At 36.0% G+C, this 23,286-nt stretch overlaps 1 protein-coding gene across 5 annotated transcripts in view; it reads left to right on the top strand.

The window, feature by feature from the left end:
- MINDY3 (MINDY lysine 48 deubiquitinase 3) overlaps window positions 1–22,677 on the top strand; it is an 87,189-nt gene extending 64,512 nt beyond the window's left edge. For 4 of the 5 annotated variants that reach the window (XM_032163139.2, XM_032163303.2, XM_058431994.1 and 1 more), the window contains 5 exons: window positions 4,760–4,832; window positions 11,668–11,740; window positions 14,292–14,379; window positions 18,643–18,714; window positions 21,702–22,677. In XM_032163139.2, the coding sequence (XP_032019030.1) occupies window positions 4,760–4,832; window positions 11,668–11,740; window positions 14,292–14,379; window positions 18,643–18,714; window positions 21,702–21,851 (456 nt within the window). In that variant the 3' untranslated portion in view covers window positions 21,852–22,677. Of the gene's footprint in view, window positions 1–4,759; window positions 4,833–11,667; window positions 11,741–14,291; window positions 14,380–17,795; window positions 17,933–18,642; window positions 18,715–21,701 lie in introns of all 5 variants that reach the window. The other variant, XM_058431985.1, reaches the window with a different exon arrangement.
- Window positions 22,678–23,286: the final 609 nt, after the last annotated feature.

Below are 23,286 nucleotides of genomic sequence, written 5' to 3'. Positions count from 1 at the left end.
TCCCCGCCCCCCCAGAATAGGACACCTTTGTCCACATTAAAAACCTGTTCAGGCAGATATTCTTTCTTCACAAAGATTTTCTTAATGGTTTCTGAGAACTTAACTGCTGCCTCTTTGTTAGCAGAAGCTGCTTCTCCTGTTACATTGATATTTTTAAAGCCAAACCAGTTTCTAAAATTATCAAACCATCCTTTGCTGGCATTAAGTTCTCCACATTTAGCTCCTTCACTTTTGTTTTGCTTTAACTTGTATAATGACTGCACTTTTTCTTGAATCATATTAGAATCTAAAGGTGTGCCTTTCCTGTAGCAACCCTGCACTTATATACAAGTTGTATTTTTTGTACAAGGAGGTATTTTGCAAAAAGCAGAAGGTTTGCATGGCTGCAGCAATGGCTTCATGAATTTCCTTTTCTTTCTTTACAGTATTCTTTACACTGGATTCATGTATCTTGACATAGTGAGCAACCACAGCAACAGACCTCAATCCATGGTGCATATCAAGCAATTCCACTTTTTCTTACGTCCTGACTTTGGTTTCTTGGGAGCACTTCCAGATCACTAGTAGCACTTCATACGGGTTCCATGGTTTTATTCAAGATTTATAGTATTGCACTAAACATGATGAAAAGTATGTGAGAACTGCTTAAGATCACTTTTTACTGTGATGTGGAACTCACTGGAGTGATGGGCTGCACATGCGGAGATGATTAGCGCTACACTTGTGCTCTAAGCAGATACAACACAAGCTCACCACAACAGCATCAGGAGATGGTGATGAAATTATTCCAGTAGTACAGTATGCACTAAAGTTAATTTTATGCTGTTATGATCTGATATTGCATCTTCACATTCTTTTACATCTCTTGACTGTGAATGGTACCAGGTACAGTCTGTATGCCCCTGTTTTGATACATTTTAACTTTTTGTAATAGATTTGTGGCATTTCATGGTAGTAAAAAAAAATAGACTAGTATCTACATATATTTTATGAATGTATGGCATACTTAATTTTTTCTTAATTTTTGAAAATATCTCTAGGCTGCACAGTTTGCAAGTTTTTCAAATTGTCGCAAATTTCCAAGAAAAATTTCCAATATATTTATTGAGGAAAAATTCATATATAAGTGGACCCATGCAGTTCATATCCGTGTTGTTTGAGGATCAACTGTACTTGCTTCTTAGTTCTTTGAAAGAATCTGCTTTCATCAGTTTTCAGTATTTTCCCTGGCAGGTTCCCCAGCCATAACCACATTCTAACACTATTGTTAGATTAACCTCAATCTAACACAATATTCTATTTCTAATAGCTCATGAGAAGCTTGCAGTTGGCTAACAGTGAGTGTTCATAGTGTGCCAAGTATTAAGATAACTCCATGTATTCTGCTTGGATGTTTAACCATTACCTCCAAACTCTAAAAGTTCAAAAATCAAATTCATTCTTCTGTCAAAGCTCATTTCCCTTCCTAAGTCCTCCTTTTCTGTCACAGTTCTCAGTCCTATTCACCTTTTTCCGTTTCCCTGTGTGCTATGAAGTCACATCTCCCTGCCTTTCCTGATTCCATTCCTTCTAGCTAGAATTCCCTGCCCTCTTTTCTATTTCTGGTAATAGCCAAAATATATTCTTTGTAAAATCTGTAAAGGTAATTAAGATGTCTTTACTCCCCCCATATATCAAAAAGTTGGCATGTTTAATAAATGTTAAGGGCTGGTCACAGTGGCTCAAGCCTGTAATCCCAGCACTTTGGGAGCCCAAGGCAGGTGGAGCATGAGGTCAGGAGTTCGAGACCAGCCTGGCCAAGATAGTGAAACCCCGTCTCTACTAAAAATACAAAAATTAGCCGGGCATGGTGGCGGGTGCCTGTGTTTTGCTGCTAAGACCATGTGCCCTGCAAAACATAAAAATTTACTCTATGGCCCATTACAGAAAAATGCTTGCCAAACCCTGCTCCAAATGAACATGTGTTTAACTAGAGTCCACCAAGACTTTTGCCTAAGCTCCAAAAGCTCTTTCTATAGCAGGCGAGCTCGTATAGCCTATTCAGAACCAGAGGCAAGAAAGAGATATGCGGTATACTTTTCATTAAGGTTTATTTTAATTTCCTTCTGCGTTGGCATAGTTTTTTGTTTTTTGTTTTTTAATTTGAGACGGAGTCTTGCCCTGTCGCCCAGGCTAGAGTGCAATAGCATGATCTCAGTTCACTGCAACCTCCACCTCACAGTTTCAAATGATTCTCCTGCCTCAGCCTCCCAAGTAGCTGGGATTACAGGAGCCCACCACCACGCCCAGCTATTTTTTGTATTTTTAGTAGAGACGGGGTTTAACCATGTTGGCCAGTCTGGTCTCTAACTCCTGACCTCATTATCTGCCCGCCTTGGCCTCCCAAAGTGCTGGGATTACAGGCATGACCCACCGTGCCCAACCACTAGCAGAGTATTTTTTAAGAAAACACTTGGCACTTAGGTGGTTTGCTTTAAATTCTTTTTACACTCCCGAACTTTCAGCTCCTTCATGCCAGAGAATCTGATCTAAGCCTTCTATGGCTAAAATCTGGAATTTTACTTGCTTCCCTCTGCTATGTAAACAGTGATAATTTCCCAAACTTTACTTTGTAGCAATATTGAAGTAATGCTTCAGTTACATTTCTCCCTTTCCCCCAAAAAGATTTAGTTTAACCTGCTACTCCCTTTTCTTCTGTTTAGATCATAGTTTTGAGTAATACTCAGAAATTACCAGCAACATCTTAAAACTCATTTCAAAACCTTTCCTCACTCATTAGTGACCCAAAACAAAGGTTGAGAATGGAACAGATGGTGAATGGAAAGAATAATTGTATCCTGATTTTGTACCCCTGTAAGTTCCCCTCTGCATAAAATTTGATCTGTAACCATGTACCTTCTCAGCCAGAATTTCAAAGGTTATGGTGTTCATCTACAAATTTCAACAGTCTAACAGAGACAATTGAAAAAGAAAAATGTATTGGAAATAGTTAAGGGAGCTAAAGCTTATACGAGAATAAATGTAGAAATCTGCAACTAAGGTTTGGGAGTGATAAAGGGAACTGAGGAATAATAATTAATAACTCACGTGTCAGCAATTGCTCCCTAAATCTAAGAGCCAACACTGCAGTCCTAGCTTTGGCATAAAAGTTATAGAGCGAAGGCTGTATTGGTAATGTATCAGAAAAAGGAAAGAGGGTTTTTAAGAAATATTGTTTGTTTAGGTTCAATAAACCTTTCTTTGACCCAGCCATCCCACTCTGGTGACCTGCTATGCAAATATAACTGCACGTTTATGATGTTACATGTCCAGGTTTATTTGATTCAGCATTTTTTGTAACAGCAAAAGACTAGATACAATTCAAGGGTCCAGCAATAAAGGACTAGATCATAAAATCAAAAAGGCATTGAAAGTTAAGCCAAAGGAAAACATGTCACTTGGGCATATACGTTATCAGCAAAATAATGTTGGAAATGCGGTGAAGGGTGAGCCTAAGAAGTTTCTAGCAAGGGATGGTAAATGAGAGACAATTACAAAATTTTACAAATGTTAAAAAATGTCAAGTGGTTTTTAAGTTGCTTTACCTTTTATTGTAATACATGAAAAACGTGTAAGGGCTTGCACAGATTGCCTTGTTTTAGTTCCCATTCCTGTTTTTTATAAATAAGGTTTCCAGGAACCGAGTCCTCCTGGCTGAGTTAGAACTCCTCTGATTCTTAGTTTCTTCACCTTGAACAGGGTAAAGGTGAGATATTAGAACAACAGTTAAGGAGTACATTTCTTGCAAAAATTGTGTCCACAGGGGAACAGCATTTTAGATTTTAACATTTGTACCCCATAAAAAGGATTCAAGGTAGTAGGAATGGATACTTGGAAACTTACTCTCTGATGACGTTTGTCTGAGTGAACACCATTATAGGCAAAGACAATTATAGGTAAAAGCTAACCAGAGGTCAACAACAGGAGCCTACATTTTAGATTCATGTGTGTCAAGGAGAATTTCATAATGTCTTAGATATGTGAGGTAAATGTAAAGAATCAAAGATAACACAATTTTTGTGCTTAGAATCCTGGTAAATGTTTTCTGTGATAAATTAGTCATGGTAGAGAATTTGTTTTAGAGGGGAAAGAAATTTCTGTCTCTAGGGTGTTTCCTTTGAGTTCAGAAAAATTAAATTAAAATTCTGGACATGTAGAACTTGATTGAGCTTTGACTAGGTTACTAAATTAAAATTTTTAATGCATTGCTATCTAATTGTATCATTATTTGCTATAATAAATCTCTGGATTTTATTTTCGAGTATTTGAAAACTGGAGTATGTTTCTTCTCACCTGAACAAAACCATGTGGAAAAAATGGTTTGGGTTTTGTTTTTGTGTTTGCTTTGTTTTTTGTTTTTTTTCATGCTACATTTTTATAGTAACTACCTGTATAATATTAGACTTTTTTCCCCAGTGTTTTAAGTATATAAAGTAATTAGCTGTATTAGATGTTTTTCCCCAGTGTTTTAAGTATTTATATAAAGCTTCACATGTATTGTTCACAACAATTTTCTGTGTTTAAAGTTTTACTGCCATTTTTCAGATGTAAAATAAATGGCCTGGAAAGTTTATGACCTATCTCGTTACACATCTGCGATGCAAATGTAACTCAGAGTCTTCTGACTCCAGTGTCATTATGTCTGCCTACCCTAGTATCTGTTTTCTTTTTAATGTCATAATACCGTAGCTGGTTGACAACATGCTTCTTATCTTTTCAGGATCTGGCTTTAGTTGCCCCTGAAGCTCCTTCAGAACAAGCCAGAAGAGTTTTTCAAACCTACGACCCAGAAGGTAAAAGATTTTATTAACATCATCTCTGTGTTTTATGTCTTCATATGTTTGAAATACATTGATAGCGACCTGATTTTATTCAAAAGATACAATGGATTATTTAATGAAACGTAAGTTGTGTTTCTTGAACATTTTAAAAGGAAAATAGTGAAAATGGGAACAAATGAAATGGCACACAAGTCCTTGTTGAGTTGGGTTTCTGTGTTTCTTGGAGTACTGAAGGTATAGTTGACCTCTGATTAATCTTGACCCCAAACAGGGAAAAATACCACCTTTTGAACAAACTGTTTGAAAAGTAAGTCATTTTCTTCTTTACTTATCCAAATGAATATTAAATAAACAGATCTTCCAGGATATTTCTGTATAATTGACCTCCCAGGATAAAGAAGCAGAGGAAGATCATCTGAATCATTCACTTTGGAGCCTATGCTTAGCTATTCTACCTAACAAAGTATAGTTTTTAGAAGTTCACATATATATCATTAAAATGTCTGCTGAGTCATTGTCACTGAGGTTGTTTTGATCACTTTTGTGTTTACATATTTAGGTAACAGTTATGACTTTATTATAGCTAACTCACTGACCTTTCAAGTATAGCTTCAAAACTAAGTTGTCACACTTGAAAGTTCCCTTACAAAGTACAATGTAGAAATGGAAGTTGCTGGATCAGTGAAGTCCTTGTAGACACCTGAATGGATTCAGTTATCTTTACGTTCTTCTATCTTGAAACTTTTTACACTTAGTGATCTTATCTTTTCCTCTCTGAAAATCCATGTCATGCAAATTCTAAGAATGTATCTTCTCTTACCACTTACTAGCAGATAACTTTAGGCTAGTTACTTTTAGGTCTACTGTTTTCTTAGGTATCAGTCTTAGAACAACTGTACTTAGTTCTTAGAGGCATTATGAATATTAAATGAATAATGTGGAAAGCACTTTGCCCAGTGGTACAAGCGATTGTCCAAGGTAATAGTCATATTCTTAACCCAGTATAACTACGAACATTCCGAAACCAAACACATGGCTTTCATGTAATCATGATGTGTTCTGTTTTGTTTTACTAGTGAAGATTTTGGAACCACAGTTGAAACTGGGAGTGAATGAGTTTCTTGAGAAAAGAAACATACAAGGAGAGGATCAGAAAATCTTAGGAGATAATAGCTATTAAAGAATAAAGGCATGAAAAAATGCCTTCAGAGCAGACATAGGAGCCCTAAACTTTAGAAGGCTGATGTTGTAAGGCTAAAAAAATTTCATCAATGCTGCAAAGATACTGAAGTTAAGGTTGTTAAAATAGGAGACAGTTGTCATAAGTAGTAGCTGTTTGCTTTTAGTAATCACTAATGAGGTAGCAGGCTTGTGCTATTTATTTTCTTTTACAATGTACCAAGGAAAATGAGAAATTCTCATATTACCAATACTAAAACATAATTTATAATCAGTGCAATTTTTCCGAATTGAGTTGTGAGAGATGCATATGAAAATAAATTTGTTGTATTTCTACTAGACAAAGAAAATTATTAAATGGTTTTAATCTACAGAGTTATGTATGACAGCTTATCATGGCTATAAACTGAATTATTAAAGCAAGCAAAATTTATTCAGATAGCTTAGAAAGTATGCCTCTGTATATGACTTAGGAAGAAGATAAAATCCACTTTTCGTCTAAATATCACACTGTTCATGGTTTAGCTATGTGAATAGTCAGCTCTAAGAAGAAGGATTAAAAGTAGATTAATTTTTCAGTTTTTATTCTTTTCAATCACTTACAAACTAATCTGCTAATTTTTCTTTCCCCAAATGATATGCTTTTGTTTCAGGATGTAAGCAAATCATGCTTTCTCAGAACACTTAGTACGCAAAAAGTTCTTACAAGCGTTTAGATACAGTTTCCATTTAGCAGAGGCTGGTATAGGGACAGTTATCCTGCATCACCCTCCTCAGAATGCTTGTAGAATAACTGACCTAGAAGGACACTGAAGGTACCCAGGAATATTTTTATATCTTTATCTCACTTTTAGCTCCCACCCTGGTTGCTAAACCCAGGTATCTGACAGGTAGGTGGATTTGTAGTCATGCTGTTAACACTGTGCTGTGGGTATACTCCTAATTAAATACAAGTGTACAGGCCAGTCACCATTTATAGCATTGCCTCTATGAGACCACATCTTCCATAGCCTAAACAAGTGATTTAGTACTGATCATTGGGAACATAAACCTAGTATGAAATCGGGGATCTATCTAAGAATGATGTGTGGCATTTGCGTGGAATGTTACAATTTCTAAAGCACTTTACCTCCATGACCTCATTAAAACCTTGCCACACACGTAGGAGATAGGCAGGGATCATCATCCTTGTTTTTGTTCTTTGGAGAACAACCTTGTGATGGTTTGAGTCACTTCTCCAGAGCCACATACCTAAATGTGAGAATCAAGACTAGATTTTAAGTGTTTCAGCAGTCTTTCCCCTTCTCTCTACTACCAGTATCTTTCTCAAAGGCTAAAGTCATAAAGAGGTACTTTTTAGCCTTTCTAAATTTAAGTTTACTTTGGACTGTTAATTTAATGGAGTAAGGATTTCATATTCTCATTTCTAGTTGAGCAATTTCTGCCTGTTTCAGAATCTTGAGGATCTTAGGAGCCCAATACTTATTTTGATATCAAGCATACTTATCAAACAAGGTCAAAAATATAGTTTTTAACTGTTAATTTCTCATTTGAATACTAGCAAAATTGTACTTTCTGTGGGACCTTGATGTATCACCTCTAGATAATTGGCTCAGTTTAATCTCAAATTCAGAAAGGCGAGACGAGCATAGGTACTCAGCTTAAAAAGAAGCAGTTATCAGGCCTATTCGAAGTGTTCCACATGAGCTTTGGAGAAAGTCCACAGTATTTATTTTTGTGTATCTTTTTTGTGGAAGAAAATGTTTGGATATGTGCTTCGTATTCAGGTACATGTTTTATAGGAATTTTTGTAAAATGATAAGGATAAAGATATGTTAATATGATCAAAGATACTGGACAACAAGAATTCTCTAGTGCCTCTGGATACCAGGAAAATGGCTCCATCTGTTACTCCTCACTAGCTGTTGATGTTGGACAAGTTCCTACCTCAGTTTTTCATCTGTAAAACGGACTTAATAGTAACTTTATATGATTAGTCGGTACTCAATACATTAACCATGGTGTTGTTTTTAAAAAATGTGTGGCACAGAGCTTATTCCATAATCTCCAAAGACATCAAGATCTACATAGGTAGTGTCTGAACTGCTAATCACAGGTTTTCACATTATACATAATGAATTTTGTTTTTTTCTTTCTCCTTTATCCCCACCCCCTTGTACAATTACTTGTCAGGAAGCAACACCATTTCTTTTAAAAGATCCCTTTAAATCTGATGCTGTTGTTGTTAAGTTGCTAAAATATGTTGACAGCCATATTTTGTCTGATTTCAGTGTACTGCATTTTTTTAATCTTTAAGAATAATTGGACTATTGTAGATGAGCTTAATATACACCACTCCCTAGACATCATCTAGAATTGCCTTGTCTTTTCTGTTCCTTTTAAATAAATGCTCCTCCCTGTGCCCTTGCTGTGGCCTTCCTGCACTCCTGTCACTGTTATCACTGTTTCTGTCAGGCAGCGCCAGCTAACAGTTTTCTGTATAGTGACACCATATTTTGTACCTTTTCCATCCCGTAATAAAAGTGAATTTGCAGTACAAGCTATAAATGAGCTACTTATTTATGAGCTTGTATCATTAAAAGTAACAAATGTTAATGAGCAGCTATGAGTCAACCACTGTTCTAGGCCCTGGGGATCTGGACTCCCTGCCCTCCAGAACTCATTGCCCACTGGGGAGCCAGAAGTAATGCCAAAGAGGTCCGGAAAAGCCCAGCTCTGCTGTGTGACTTGGCCTTGGGGAAAAGGTCACTTCCTTTTTCAATAGGAATATAGATCTATAATTTAATAAATACTAAGGCGTTAATGGTATATTGCTACATAAATATAATACAATATTTAAAATAAAATCACTTAATATTTGACTAAAATGACATTAAATTCTATTTTTTTTTTTTTAATTCCCAAGAAACTGTAGTCTCCCTCTCCCACAGTGTATGGAAAATGTTAGTCTCAAGTACGCTGGGCTTCACAGTTTCCTTATAAGCAGTTTGTTGCAAAACTCTGAGAAACCTTTTTCCAGCTTCTGTGTTAGTTTTGAGTATCTAACATTTGCCTTCTTTTCCTGCAGTGTCCAGTTTAGCTAGTATCTCTGTTAAAATTGAGACCTGCTGGGCTCTCCTGTTTATTTCTTAATCTTTCAGAACAGATATCCTGATTGTTTTATATTTCCTTCGAAAGCCCAACTCAGGTTTCCTCCCAGTTAGGAAATAGTTATCTTATCCAGGAAATTACACGCCTCACTTTCACTGTCCTTCATCAGCACTCGTTTGCATTGAGTTATTCCTGCCCACAATCTGTAAGGACTTGACACTTTTAGCAATCTGGATATTCAACTGGTAAAAAATCTTTAAAAATTTTAAACCAAAAACTTTTTTCCTCCTTCCAGCCACAATCCAACAGCATTACAGTAGGTACGCGCTGGCCATTTCCCATCCTGGCTGCTCCGCCCTCTTTTGCTTGCCCTGCCTCTAGTCCCCATTCTTTTGTGTTGATATCTCCGTAGTTAATTTACTAATGCATGCAAGTTCTGTTGTTTTTTTCTTTTAGTTCTTCATAGATCTGCTTGACTAATCAAATGGTGTTCTCTGAGATTTCCTTTGCTGTTGACTTTCAGGTTGTCGTTTCATCTTTGTGCCTCTGTTTCCTTATTCTCTAGAGAGTCAGTTGGTGAAATGTCAGATGACCTAGGTTTCATCTGTTTTTACACTTAACGGTTCTAGTCTTTTTCTAAAGAATTTTTTGTAGGTATGGTTAACATGTCAAAGTAAGTCTTCTACAAAGGAAAATAATTTTGAAATCTAATCTTGAGTATATTAAAAGTCTTTGAATTTTTGAGAAAATTCTATTACATCTTTAGTTTTAAAATACTATGTGTACAAAATGTAGAGTTACTGACTGGGTACAGTTATGGTTACACTTCAGAATATCTGTGATTATGAGTTGTAAATCTCATAGCTACCTCAAAGATGTTTAAGCTTGAGGTTAATCATATATAAGCATGTTGTTAAGAAGGTCACATTGTTGTTTTTGTTGTCATTTGCCAATTAGCTCTTTCTTGGGGTGGGAACTGAGTTGCAGGTTATGGTTTCTGCGGAAAGGCTGCCAGCCATGACAAAGTACATGCTGTCGGTGCTCCTGAAGAACATTGTACAGATTGAGCATCCCTAACCCGAAAGTTTGATCCTCCAAAATTTTGAGTGCCAATAGGACACTGTGGAGCATTTCAGATTTTGGACCAGATTAGGGATGTTCAACCATTGTATATTTGCAAATATTCGTAAACCAGAAGAAATTTGAAATCTAAAACATTTCTAGACCCAGGCATTTTGGATAAGGGAGACTCCACCTGTAATATCAAATGGATATAGCCTATAAACACAGAAACCTAATTGTTCCTGTCTGCTGGTGGCCACATAAGCCTGTTTCCCATTTGGAGATGCTGAGCCTTTAGCTATGACTTAAGCAAAATTAGTGATCAGACTCAGCAAAGCTAAGCCCACAGAGCTTGAATGTTTTTACAAGTCCCTTCAACCAAGGTCTTCTTTATTCTCAATACCTCAAATTATTGGTAACTTAACAAACTGGAATTACTCTAACCCTTCACTTAAAAAATTGCACATTTTTAATTATCCTAGGTGACTCATAACCTTCTAGTCAAGGCCAATCTGTCTTCAAATGGATAAACAGCTCCTTATGAGGTTTTAGAAAAGACCTTTTTACAATCATAACTTCATTCCTTTCTGATATAGTGTACAATTCCACATCCTGAAAGAGCAACTGCACACTTTATTCTGTAGTTTGATTATAGGAGCAGGGCTTTTGGACCTATCTTGTTCTCCATGACAAGATTTTTTTTTTTTTTAATCATCTAATCCTTGAAGGACATTGGAAGCTGATTTAAAGCTGAGACAATCTTCAGGAATGAGTAAATGGACAGGGAAAATTGGGCACTGTACATTTAAGGAATAAACAACTTACTTGTTTAAAACCACTCTCATTTCAAACTACCCCACAAGGACTTTGTGTGTGTCATAGTCTGTTGCATCATCAGAGTTTGGACCATTTTCCATAAAGTAGTCATCATCAGCATTAGTTTGACTCTTCATTTCAGGGTGTTTTTTTTTTTTTTTTAAACCTACAGCTTTTATTTAAATCACCAAGTCTGTTTTAGAATACCTTTGCTGTTAATCTGTCAGTTGTCTAAATATCAGTGGGTCACTAAAATTCCTTCAAGAAACTAAATAACATTGTGACAAAAGGAATTTGTTGGTAAAGAATTATTTTAATTGAATTGTTAAATGGGAATGTAAAGGTTTACTTTATTGAAAGATATACCTAAGATTTTAAGTAGAAAAATATTTTACCCACTTAATGCTGTAACACTGTTTAAAGATGAAGTAATTTGACTTTAAGCTTTCGTCAGAGTTCTCAAGTTACAAAAAAGTATTTGCCAATGTTTCCAAGAAAACAAATAGAAGAGAGTCTCTAATAACAATAGGCACCATGCCTAAAGTAAACTTAACATACTATTCCTTAACTCTTTGTATTTTTTATGCGATTTTTTTTTTTCCTGGAATCTGATCAGCAGTAATAGCATTTCTTGAAGTAAATTCTTATTTCAAATTGTTTCTGATTTTTCCCCCCCTAGATAATGGATTCATACCTGATTCACTTCTGGAAGATGTGATGAAAGCATTGGACCTCGTTTCAGATCCTGAATAGTAAGCTAAATAGGAAGTGTTATTTAGCCAACTCAAAAAGATTCGATTAAGTTTAAGACATATTGTACATTTTTTGCCTTTTTAAAAATCTATATCTGCATATATGAAGCATAGCAATCTATGTAAAGCAAAGATTTAGAAAGAAATCGAACTAATCCAATATTATAGCAGACTTGACATACTTAAATTGAGTTTCCTTTCCCACCCAGCAGTTACTGTCCTTTTTAAAAAATGCTGAAACTATCTTTCTATAAACTTTAAAAAGTTTTTTCTCTGCAAACACTTCCCCACGTCTTAAAATTTTATGTGACTTTAGTATCTTCAGTAAAGTAATGACGGTTCTGTGTAGATAGTGCTAGTTGCGCTGCTTAAATAACCAGGAGGCCTCTGACTTTCCCTCTTAAATAAAGATGATCAAAGATATCTAACATTTCTAAATGATTAAATTAACTGACCTGAAACTTTTAGGGATGGCTGCAATATATTATGGCATATCGTTTTTCAGTATTTTCTTAGGATCCTGTCATTGTCTTCATTCTCGCTGTTATGTTTTATACATTGTTACATCTACAACTTCCTCTGTAGATTAAGATCTTTAGTTATTATCCATGAAAAAATAACTCGTTAAGTGGATACATATATTGATCAAATATGGGAATAAAAGTTAAGATAGGATCTGTACTCCTTTTTTCAGCATAGTTTTTCCTTCTGCAAGTTTTTCTAAGAATGAAAAAACTTAAGCTTATCAAACATTGGTAGACACCGTTTTTAGAATTTGGTCCTGTTCTGTTTTTAGATGAGTTCAGTCATACTTCCTTTGAAAGTATGCAATACATATAAACATTTATAAACTAGCCACATCTGAATTAATCTGTCTCAATCTTACTAGAGCTGTGATTTCATCCATTCTCAATAGTTAGAAATATTAATAAATGAATAATTGTTTTCAATTTAAAGAGAAATTCAGAGTGTTGAACTAGTCCAACAAATAGTATGATAGTAATTACTGTACTTCTAACTTGACTTCCAAGTAGAGACCATGTTGTTTACACTGCTCTAATTTACAAAAGAGAATTAGCTCGAGTAATTTTTGTTACTGACCAGCCTAAGACAAGGAAGAGAAAGAAGAAAAAGTTTTTTTTTCCAAATTCTTACATAGCTGTGTATCATCTACCTAATTTTCCTTGTTTTATCCGATGCAAAACGTACCTTGAATCATAAAGTTAGTACAATTGATCCAATCAGGTTGTTTTTCTTGAAGTAGCTGAAAGATTGGACTGAAGTATTCACTTGACTTTGGCCTAGTTACAATTATAATACAGGATGGCCCATAAAATAACTGGGCCATCCTAAGGATTTAATATAATATGACCCTGCCTTCATTTGTTTCATCATAACCTCCTGGCCTTACTCAGACTTATTAAAATGCCATATCCTTTGTACAGTACGCTGTACAAGAATGATAGCCACAGGCCCACAAAAGCATCTCACAGGGCCAATACTACATGTCAGGTAGCAGGACGGTGAGGCAGCCTGACCCTAGGTGTTTCCGGGAGAGACGGCTATGTCAGTGCAGATGCAGCTTTCGTAAACCTTAAAACGTAGCTTACCCTCACAAGAATAGCTTTAACTCCTTTTGTGAAAGGCACACCTGGTAACTGACCCAGGTGGAAAAGGCAAACTCAAAGGAGAGAAGGTGCCCCTGAGGAAGGTGGTTGACTAGAACCACCTGAAATCCCCAAACACAACACTGCATGTTGTGTAGTAAGGTAGATTTAACTTGACCTTTATAGTTTGAGATAGCATGGAAAATAAAACTTTTCTGAAGACTGTTTTCATTTTTAAACCCATTAAACTGCAGTCTGCCTTTTTCTGCCTTCTTTCTAGTCACACATAACACCACCTGTCACCAGCCTTGGTACACCTACATTGTAAGGGCTGGTACGCACTTTAGGCTGCTGCTGGACCAATACAGCATATATCACCCACTGTCATTCATGACACATTAGCCCTTTGAGAATTAATGTAGCTCTTTAACCTTCAAATTACATTGTCTATGAATTTTAAGCTGCTATCTCATTTAGTTTTTAAAAGTGAGCTTTTTAAGAGATGTCTTCTATTATCTGATGTACCACTGCCTTTTGACCCTGTTTCTTTTTCTCCTTGGGCTTAAAATAAACATTTTGTTACTTAAATGCCTCATTTGTTAAATTCAGGCATACCTATGAAGCAAAGAGAATTTGCCTTTGGGAAGTTACAAGCTTGAATTTATAAGCCTTGGTTTTTAAATTACTTTACCTAATAAGGAACAATATTCCAAAGTCATCACAATTTAAATTTTAAATAGTAACAGATTACTCTAGTTTAAAAATAACCAAGTTTTGGCAAATTAGATGTCATTCCTGTGTATTTGTCATTAAGGTTCTAAAAAGAACAGCTCTTAGTACTTTTGGCAGCTGAATGTGTTGCAGTAACATTAATTTAATCATGAAAGAAAAGCAGCTATTTTTTTTCCTCTGGTATCCACTGTTTTTCTTTTTTCTCCCTGTAGTATAAATCTCATGAAGAATAAATTAGATCCAGAAGGATTAGGAATCATATTATTGGGTCCATTTCTTCAAGAATTTTTTCCTGATCAGGTAACATAGTTGAGGAAATATATTTATTGTTATTCTGTTGGGATGATTACCTGTGATTGTTTGCAGCATTTTCTCTTTGTGTACAATGTCCTAACGTGCAGATATGAGACTGAGAAAACACCATTACATGGAAACCTTCCCAGACAGAGGGAATGTGTGTTCGAATACGGTAACGCAGTGCCTTGATGGGGAGGGTAGCAGAAGATGATGCAGACACCAGTCTATACACGTAATGATACGGAGAGAACAGTTCGGAAGTTTGAGGAGTAAGAAGAGAAAGATTCTTTCTCCACTCCCACCCCCACTTTTCTTCTCTCAGGAAACTGTTAAATACTGTGAGAAGAGGTCAAGGTGGCTGTGGGTAGTAGAAGCCCCTAGCTAGTGAAGCTAAGCTCCTGGAGAATTAAAACCTAAGTGGGTCTGGGCTGTTTCCCACTGGGACATGTCTTCCACTGGGCTTCGATAGGAGCTCAGTGACCTGGAATAGCGGAGGCATCTGTGCCAACCTTAATGTTTTTGAGTTACATCTGCATCATTGGCAAGCCAGTTCTATATCCAATACCTATCTGTCTTTGTTCTCTAAGTGAAGCATTTTACCACTAAATCAAATTACTTATCTAGATAATAGATATCATGGCCATTTTATCAGCTATCAGTATAGTTTACACTGAAGTTCATTGTTGCAATAGACATTCCAATTTCTATTTTACTGCTATTATTAGAGATATTGACAAATAGAAAAAATTTAAAAGCTAGAGGGAAAATTTCAAAATATAACTACTAAAATTCAGGATGTAGTTAAGATTGTTAAACTCAACATTGTTAAGAGGTAAGATTCAAAAAGTAACTGAGGATATCACAGTGTAGACAAGGTAGACTACTGGACTTTTTAAAACTTTGGTAAAGGCTTCGTGAAAAATTAGATTTTATTTTCTGACATTAGACCCTTCAGTGTGGTATCCTCTTTGTTCACATTCTGACTGCTAGATTTTTTTTTATTGGAATCTGATGTTCTAGATATGTGGATTAATAATACATTATAGCATTTTGAACTTTGAGACAGTATTAATTTTATTTCAAGGCTGCTATCAGAATCTTTGATAGAAATATTGATTCTTAGTTATAATAAAAAGAATATTCCTGTTAATTTGGGGAAGATTTTGAAAAGTGAGAAACGTAAAGTGAGACAGTTACTTGTAGTAATTTTTTAGGTAGTAAGAGGGTTCTAGTCCCTTCTCTTTCGCCTGTAACAGACATTTCCATTTGGTTGTACTGTTTGTTCCCTCTGTGTTCCTCTCTCACTGTTTGCTTGTTGCCTGCTATTCTGAAGACACTCTCCACCTGGGCCTGGTTTGTCTCATTGTGTCTGTATAGTTCATGCTGTTTCCCTCCCACGAGCATGTGATCCTGCTCTTGGTTACCTTTAGAGCAGTGAGTTCTCAGTATGATCTCCAAGAGCTTGTTAGAAATGCAAATTCTCAGGTTTCTCCCTGAAGCAGAGACTTTAAGGGTGGGTGCAGCAATGTGGTCTAACAAGCCCTGCCAGTGATCTGGAGGCCCAAGTTAGAGAACAGCTGCTTTAGAGGAAGACCTGTCACAGTCCTACCTATTCCAATCTATTCCTATCCTATAGCAGCTCAGACGCCCTCTGTGTCATAGATCTTTTCCGATCATGCCCTACATACCACTGATGTCCCCTTTCCCCTGTAGCCAAAAAATGCATAGTGACTCAACACTCCTTTTGGCAATTAGTCACATACTGCCTTGTCCCTAACAGATGAATATAGTGATCATTCCGTAAACTATTTAAGACGGAGTTTCGCTCCTTTGCCCAGGCTGGAGTGCAGTGGCACGATCTCAGCTCACTGCAACCTCCGCCTCCCTGGTCCAAGCAATTCTCCTGCCTCAAGCCTCCTGCGTAGCTGGGACTACACATGGTGGCCTGGTTAATTTTTGTATCTTTAGTAGAGATGGGGTTTCACCTTGTTAGTCAGGCTGGTCTCAAACTGCTGACCTCAGGTGTTCCACCCATCGTGGCCTTCCAAAGTGCTGGGATTACAGGCATGAGCCACCTCACCTGGCCCAGTAAACATTTATTTAATCAGCCACAAATAAATGAAGTTGTAAAACTGGAGTGACAAGGACAGCCAGGAAAATATTTAACTTCAGTAATCTTTATAATGCTTCACGTAGATCCTATGGAAGAACATTTATTTGCTATGATGTAGAGGCTGATGTAGGAAGAAAAAAGTGGTAATATCTATAAGCTTTTCAAGGCCATTCATTTAAATAAGAATAGCAGAAGCAGCTCCCATTTCCCAAGCACATACTCTCCATCAGGCACTGTGTGCCTTCTAAACACCATGCTATTATTTTCCCCATTTTGACAATGAGGAAATTGAGGATTAGAGAACTTAAGACAATTGTTTAAGGTCATACACTAGGTATTTTAGTAGCTGATTCAGGAATCCAATATAGTCTGTCTAACCACAAAGTCTATGCACTTTACCACTGGGCTACACTACCTTTTGTTGGTATTTCTGTATTTTATGCCAGTTAATTACTGGAAATAGAGAATATAAGTTATATTCAGTTACAGGAAAATGGTTATTTTTTAAGTTTAAATAATTTAACTCTGATAGTCAAGAATCAAATTATGTAACTAATTGCATTGACTCCTGTAATTAAGGAACCGATCAAATTGATTTTTCTATTTTCTGTAAGGCATTTTGAGTGGGATACAAAAAAATTTTAGGCTTTAGTTGGGAATGTAAGACATGAAAAATTAAACAGTCTTTCAAAATAATAGAAGAGATGATACAAAGTAGTACTATATGATTCATTCTCAAATTACTTAGACAATTGTTATGGTAAAGGTTAAGTTCCAGTGTAGTATGAAAACTAACTAGTGTGTTCAGGAAAAACTTTACAGAAAAAGTAAGATTTAAACCAGGTCTGGAAAAAGGAAGGAGAGGAGGGCATTTTAGAGAAGAGTAAAAAAAAAAATCATGAATGTGCAAAAGGCCAACAAAAGATCTTTTCATGGTGAAATGAGTCATGCTTGTCCAAAACAGAATACAGAAAGGTGAGTAGTTGGAGATAAGACTAAAAAGGTAGATTAAGCCCTGTAGGATTTTAAGACTCATGATTGCAGGTCACAGAACCTCAGCCTAAATTGGCTTAAGTGGGGGGGAAATACATGAAGGGGAAGGAGTAGCTCAAATACATGAAGGGGAAGGAGTAGCTCAGGTGAATTGAAGAAGCAAGCACTGGGAAGCTGCTCCTGGAGTCCTGGAACAGCACTGGGAGGTCTCCACCTCCCATCCCCCGTCTCTAAAGTGGCTACATTGTCACAGCCTATCTTTCTGTAGGAGCTGAAGCTCCAGTTGCCAGCAGCTGTGTTCCCTTAATTCCAGTTGGAAGAAATTCTAAGGAGGGCCACGTGCCTGCTTGTATCCATCGGATATGGCCAGGAAGACAAGGGGGATCGATCCAGGCAGACTCAGCCGGAGGCCCTGAGGGAACTCACTGGGAGCCAGGCCTGTCATTACAGGTCATTACAGCCTTGAATGCCAGGTTAAGAGGGTTGAACGTGGTCGTTAGCTAATTAAAAAGCAAGGTTAAGATAGTGGGAATAACACGACCCATTTTTCTACAAGCTTACTCTGTTAGTGATATATAGGATATTCTTTTTTTATTGAATATTACTGAAATCGCCCTAAGCATTGTAAGTATGTTTTCATTTCTCACAGTGCTCTTTTCAGTAATTAATGGTTGACAATATTCAAATATTGGATATTTTTTGGAAAAGAAACCACTAATTCAATATTGTGGGCCAAACTGGAAGTATTGGTGCATACTTGAAGTGTATTTAGTCTGAGTAAAAGTGATGCTACTGCTTTTCTCAATTCATTGAGAGGAACAAATTATTTACATAGAAAAAGAGATATACTTTAGGAAATGTTTTAGAAGCTTGTCTTTTGAAAAAAGTTATAGTGATAGATGCATAATTAAAAACGTAAGTTAGTGCGGAAGAGCTTATAATGGAAATCAACCTTCCCTACTTTCCAGCATCTTCTTCAGAGGCAACGCTTTCAGCTTCAGGGCTTTCTGGTAGTTAACTCCATAAGCCTAAGTTCCTTCTTTTGTCAAATGAGTCCCCAGTCAAAGGATAAGGATTTGAGAAACATGCATTTTACTTTCAGTTGATTAGAAATTGCCTGATATAAATATAAAGTTTTAATAGTCCTTTATTTATAATAGGGCTCCAGTGGTCCAGAATCTTTTACTGTCTACCACTACAATGGATTGAAGCAGTCAAATTATAATGAAAAGGTATGATAATTCACGTAGTCGTCGGTCTTCAACTGGGTTGATGAAATAAGTATGTGAGTATATAACAATGTTCGATTCCCATACAATTGCTACCTAAGATTATTCCAGGAGTCTCTTTACTATGAGGACACATTTTAGAATCAGTCATCTTTGGATTTGACCAGTATATGTTAGTCTGCATTGGAAATTGACATTGGACTTCAGAGCAGTAGCTTCACCATGACTAAATACACCCCCATACAGATTGTTACCCTTGGCAGTGTAGCGTGTTTCTAAATCAACATTGTAGTTAGTCCAGTGAAAGTTGTTACTGATCCATTTAAAGGAAGAAAGAGGTAACAGTGAGATTTTTTACTGGAAAAAATATTTTTAAATAAATAACCTTCGTAGCCAGCATTTATTGAGCATTTACCTGAAATTGTATTAACTACTTTGCTTAAGTTTCACAGCACCTTATGAAGTAAGTGTCGTCTGTATATCCCCATTTTACAGGTCAAGCAGCCAGGAAATGACAGAGCTGGGAGTGAAACTTAGTCCAGCTCAGAGCCCATGCTCCTACCCATGATGCTTTGCAGCTTTCCTTTGCTAACGTTGAGGAAGCACATAGGTGATTCACTGCCGAGTGTACTCAATGTGGCTTAAAGCCAGAGTTCAGTTGCATCGATTTCCCCTTTTTGAGTGTCTATTATCTTTGCGTTTATTCAAGTATCAGTTACAGTAGATACTAGTTATAGTATATATATATTAGTTACAGCTAATATTAAAGGAATAAGGTCTAACATTCCTTTTTAATTTGATCTGCCCATGCTGACTTCATGTATCTAAATTGTGGAAGGTTACAGAAAACAGATAGTGTAAATTAAGTACATAATTTTAATTAGACCAAATCTAAAAGACTAAAATTTACTGTTATCTTTACAACAAAATATAAATCAGATGTTTTTATCAGGTCCAAAGATATAGATATGTATATACACACACACACACAAAGAATATACATTGTCAAGAAAACTTGGATACTGTTTTCTAATGTGCAAATGAGTGCTTCATCTAGAGTTTGATGTTTGCACAGCTTTGTAATAGGAGGTACTTTATAATCACTAATTATTCACCTACACAATCCCTGCAAGATAGGTCAAATATTATCCATATTTTTACAGATGAGGCATCTGAGACAGGGAGATTAAGTGACTCACCCTGGGTCACACAGCAGGTCACTGGCAGAGCAGGGCTTGGAACTGAGTTCCTGATTCCCAATCCTGTCCGTGGTCTGCTTGGCCACTCTACCTGTATACAGTGTAAGTTTTCAAATCATGCTTGTGACAAGTTTCTGACACATCAACAAAAAGATAAGAAAACAAATACGATGACCTGTTAAAATGACGGTAATATACAACAGCTATAAAGCAAAATAGGGATGTCATTAAGTCACAGAAGTATGTTTTGAAGTTAATCAGGAGCTAAAATTATAAGCTGCATAGCAAGGTCCTATTAGAAAGGAAACAGACAAAAGGAGAATGCTGGCAAACTGAGATGGAGTCTGAGCCACCAGGCATCCGAGCCTGATTGAAGCCATGGAGGTGGGTCATGGTACCTTGCCCAAGCATTTCTGCTCTAATGACATGAGCACGTGAAGTTCTTTGTGAAAAATAGGGCCAGTTGTATTTAACTTAATAACTTGAATTATATTCTTTGTGTATAACTTTTCAGAAAAGGCAGTTTTGCTTTGGGGACTGAAAAGCTCGAGTTGTAGTTTCAATGTCAATTTATTTCAACACCAGAAACTAATATATTAACTAAAATAAAGATGCCAGAAAATGTATTTCACATTACAATGTATGTTTAGCACTTTCTTAGGAATGAGTAGATTCATGACACAAGATCATCTGATCTGGTAATATATTCTATTCCTGTATTTATTTAATGTGTTCTAGAGGCAACTAACATTTAAGGATAATAAAGTTGTTGCTTTTGGCTCCTTAAATAACTTATGGCTTTTATTTTGGAAGAACATAATTACACTCGTGTATCAGCCAGCAAATGTGTAAAAATAATTTTATACGCTTTGGAAGAAGACAGTCTATATCTGTTTCTTTTAAATTATACAGCATCAGAATTTCTGTTGGTACAAAAAAGAAATTGACCACCAAGGAGTGCCTTAATGTCCACACTGAGCCCTTGGTCATGAGTTAGGGTTTTTGTTGATATGTTATGTCCAAAATACTGTAAGTATGTTTCATTGTAAATTAATCAGAATAAAATTTTTCTTGCTATTCACCTGCCAGTATATATTTCTGTGATCATTGCCACTGCATATACAGCATCTGGTTAGTTTGATCTTTCAACCTCTCTTTTACTTCTCTTTCTGTCCTGACATCCTTTTTAATTTTTTTCTCCGTGATTTTTCATGCTGTACAGAATGCACTCATGAATTGCATTTCAGGAATATTTAATACCATAATAGCAAATTTTGATGACAAACGTTCAAATTGGTTTCAGCTCTAGAAATCCAATACTTACTTAAATTAGAAGGAGAAACATGTTCCTCAGAACATAATAGCTATATTCCTTTTATAGCTCTCCATTTCATGAGGCAGCATGAGCATCTGAGAACCTCAGTATTTAAGCAGTAGGACCTGTATAAATTATATGTAAATATCATAATTAAGCATTTCTTTCCAATGGTATAGATCCGTTGAAGAATATTTTTTTTCTTAGAAACAGTCTATGTGTTTTAGGATTCACATGATCTTGAATTTTTAAAAATCACCTGGCCAGCTAGCAATTAAATATCGTTTACAAATTTACTTTCACATTCATCAGTAAGCAGATATTCCTGCTCATTTCTAGCAAAATAAAATTACATGTAAAGTTTCATTTGAAACTATGTAATACCTTATTTGCTAGCCTCTAAAAATTGTTTTCATTCCACATAAGAATTTGCTAAGACTGTTGATTGACCTTGGTGGCTTTATTTTGTTCAACAGGTCATGTACGTAGAAGGGACTGCAGTTGTGATGGGTTTTGAAGATCCCATGCTACAGACAGATGACACTCCTATTAAACGCTGTCTGCAAACCAAATGGCCATACATTGAGTTACTCTGGACCACAGATCGCTCTCCTTCACTAAATTAATTTGCCTAAGTATTTATAAGGAAGATCTTAATAACAGATGTTGAAAGAGGGAGTCAAGACTGGCAGTTGGCTGGATTAAGCTAAACACTGGTATCATTGATTAACTGTAAATAACAATTAAAAACACATTTTCAGTGTTTATGTTTAAATTATTTGTCCTAAAGCTTTATGTTAAAGATTATCCTATTTTAACCCTTTGTGTGAAATCTACTAGCAAAATTAAGCTTTAATCAAAGTTCATCACTTTTGCATTCAGATACTTGGTCATTTACTTACCAAATTACAAACGCAATACTACAGCATTTGTATATTGAGTATCAGACTTACTATTTATAAACCTCTACTTTTGGGTTGTATTTCATTGAGGCACATTTTTTTATTGTTTGAATGATTCCGGCTTGTAATATATCAGCCTCTACACTGAAATGCAGAAGAGTTCATTTTTCTAAGATCTGTTTTTCATTAGAAATATTGACAAATAACACATTGTCAACCTAGATCCTTTGACAATTGACTTAACTCTGGCATGTTCACAAAAAGTAGAAACTCTACGAGACCATTACCATTTATTCACAGATGTATAGGGGATGTATTCTAAAAACTGATAGAAATGAGAATCTGATAGTCAACACTGTTAATTTTTACTGTATAATTGCCAAATACACTTTTCCAAATTTGTCCCAACAGCCCTGTAAGCCAGCTTGCTTCTATATTTATAAACAAACACGATAAATGCATGAGAACATCTGTTATTACATTAGTATATTGCGTTATTTATTATGATCCTAGTTGATGGCCTAAATAAACACCTTTTTCTTTAACTGTACCCTTGCATTTTTTACGTTTGTGGCTCAAAATAAACAAATACATACTTGTAAATGTTTCTACCAGTAACCCTGAGAGCACAGAGTACTACAAATGGCTAAGTCATACAGGACCTCGAATAAGAGACCAGGCCTTATGCTATCCTAAGAGCTCTGCTAACTCAGCCAGCCAGAAGTATGAGAACCCACATGGCAAGCTGTCTAGACCAGTGAGCAAAGATGCAGAAGCCCGTTTACTTGAGAGAGATTTGCTGTATTCTGACAGGTTTGTGGCCCAGCAATTTGAAATTCACAATAGCCATTAATACTTCTTTTCCTCCACATGTAAAGCAGATAATTATGTAGTATCCTCTTTTACATTTCAGAACTGAACATTACCTTCAATATTATAGTTCCTGTGTGAATTTCTGTTTGGGTTTTGTTTTCTTTCATACACACACACAATTACAATATAATTAAGCATAGGGAAAGGCATGAGATTCTGTGTATAACTTTTGGTGACATTCTGTTCAGGAATATGATACTACTTACTAAACTTACAGCTTTCAAATGTCAATATTTTGGTCTAGTCTTGGCTACTTCCAAATCTGTATAAAATATATAATGCTAGA

The sequence above is a fragment of the Hylobates moloch genome, unplaced genomic scaffold, assembly GCF_009828535.3.
Source record: "Hylobates moloch isolate HMO894 unplaced genomic scaffold, HMol_V3 SCAFFOLD_2, whole genome shotgun sequence".
In the NCBI taxonomy this organism is placed as follows: domain Eukaryota; kingdom Metazoa; phylum Chordata; class Mammalia; order Primates; family Hylobatidae; genus Hylobates; species Hylobates moloch.
Note: the sequence above shows the minus strand (reverse complement) of the source record. Positions and strands in the feature narration are given on the sequence as shown.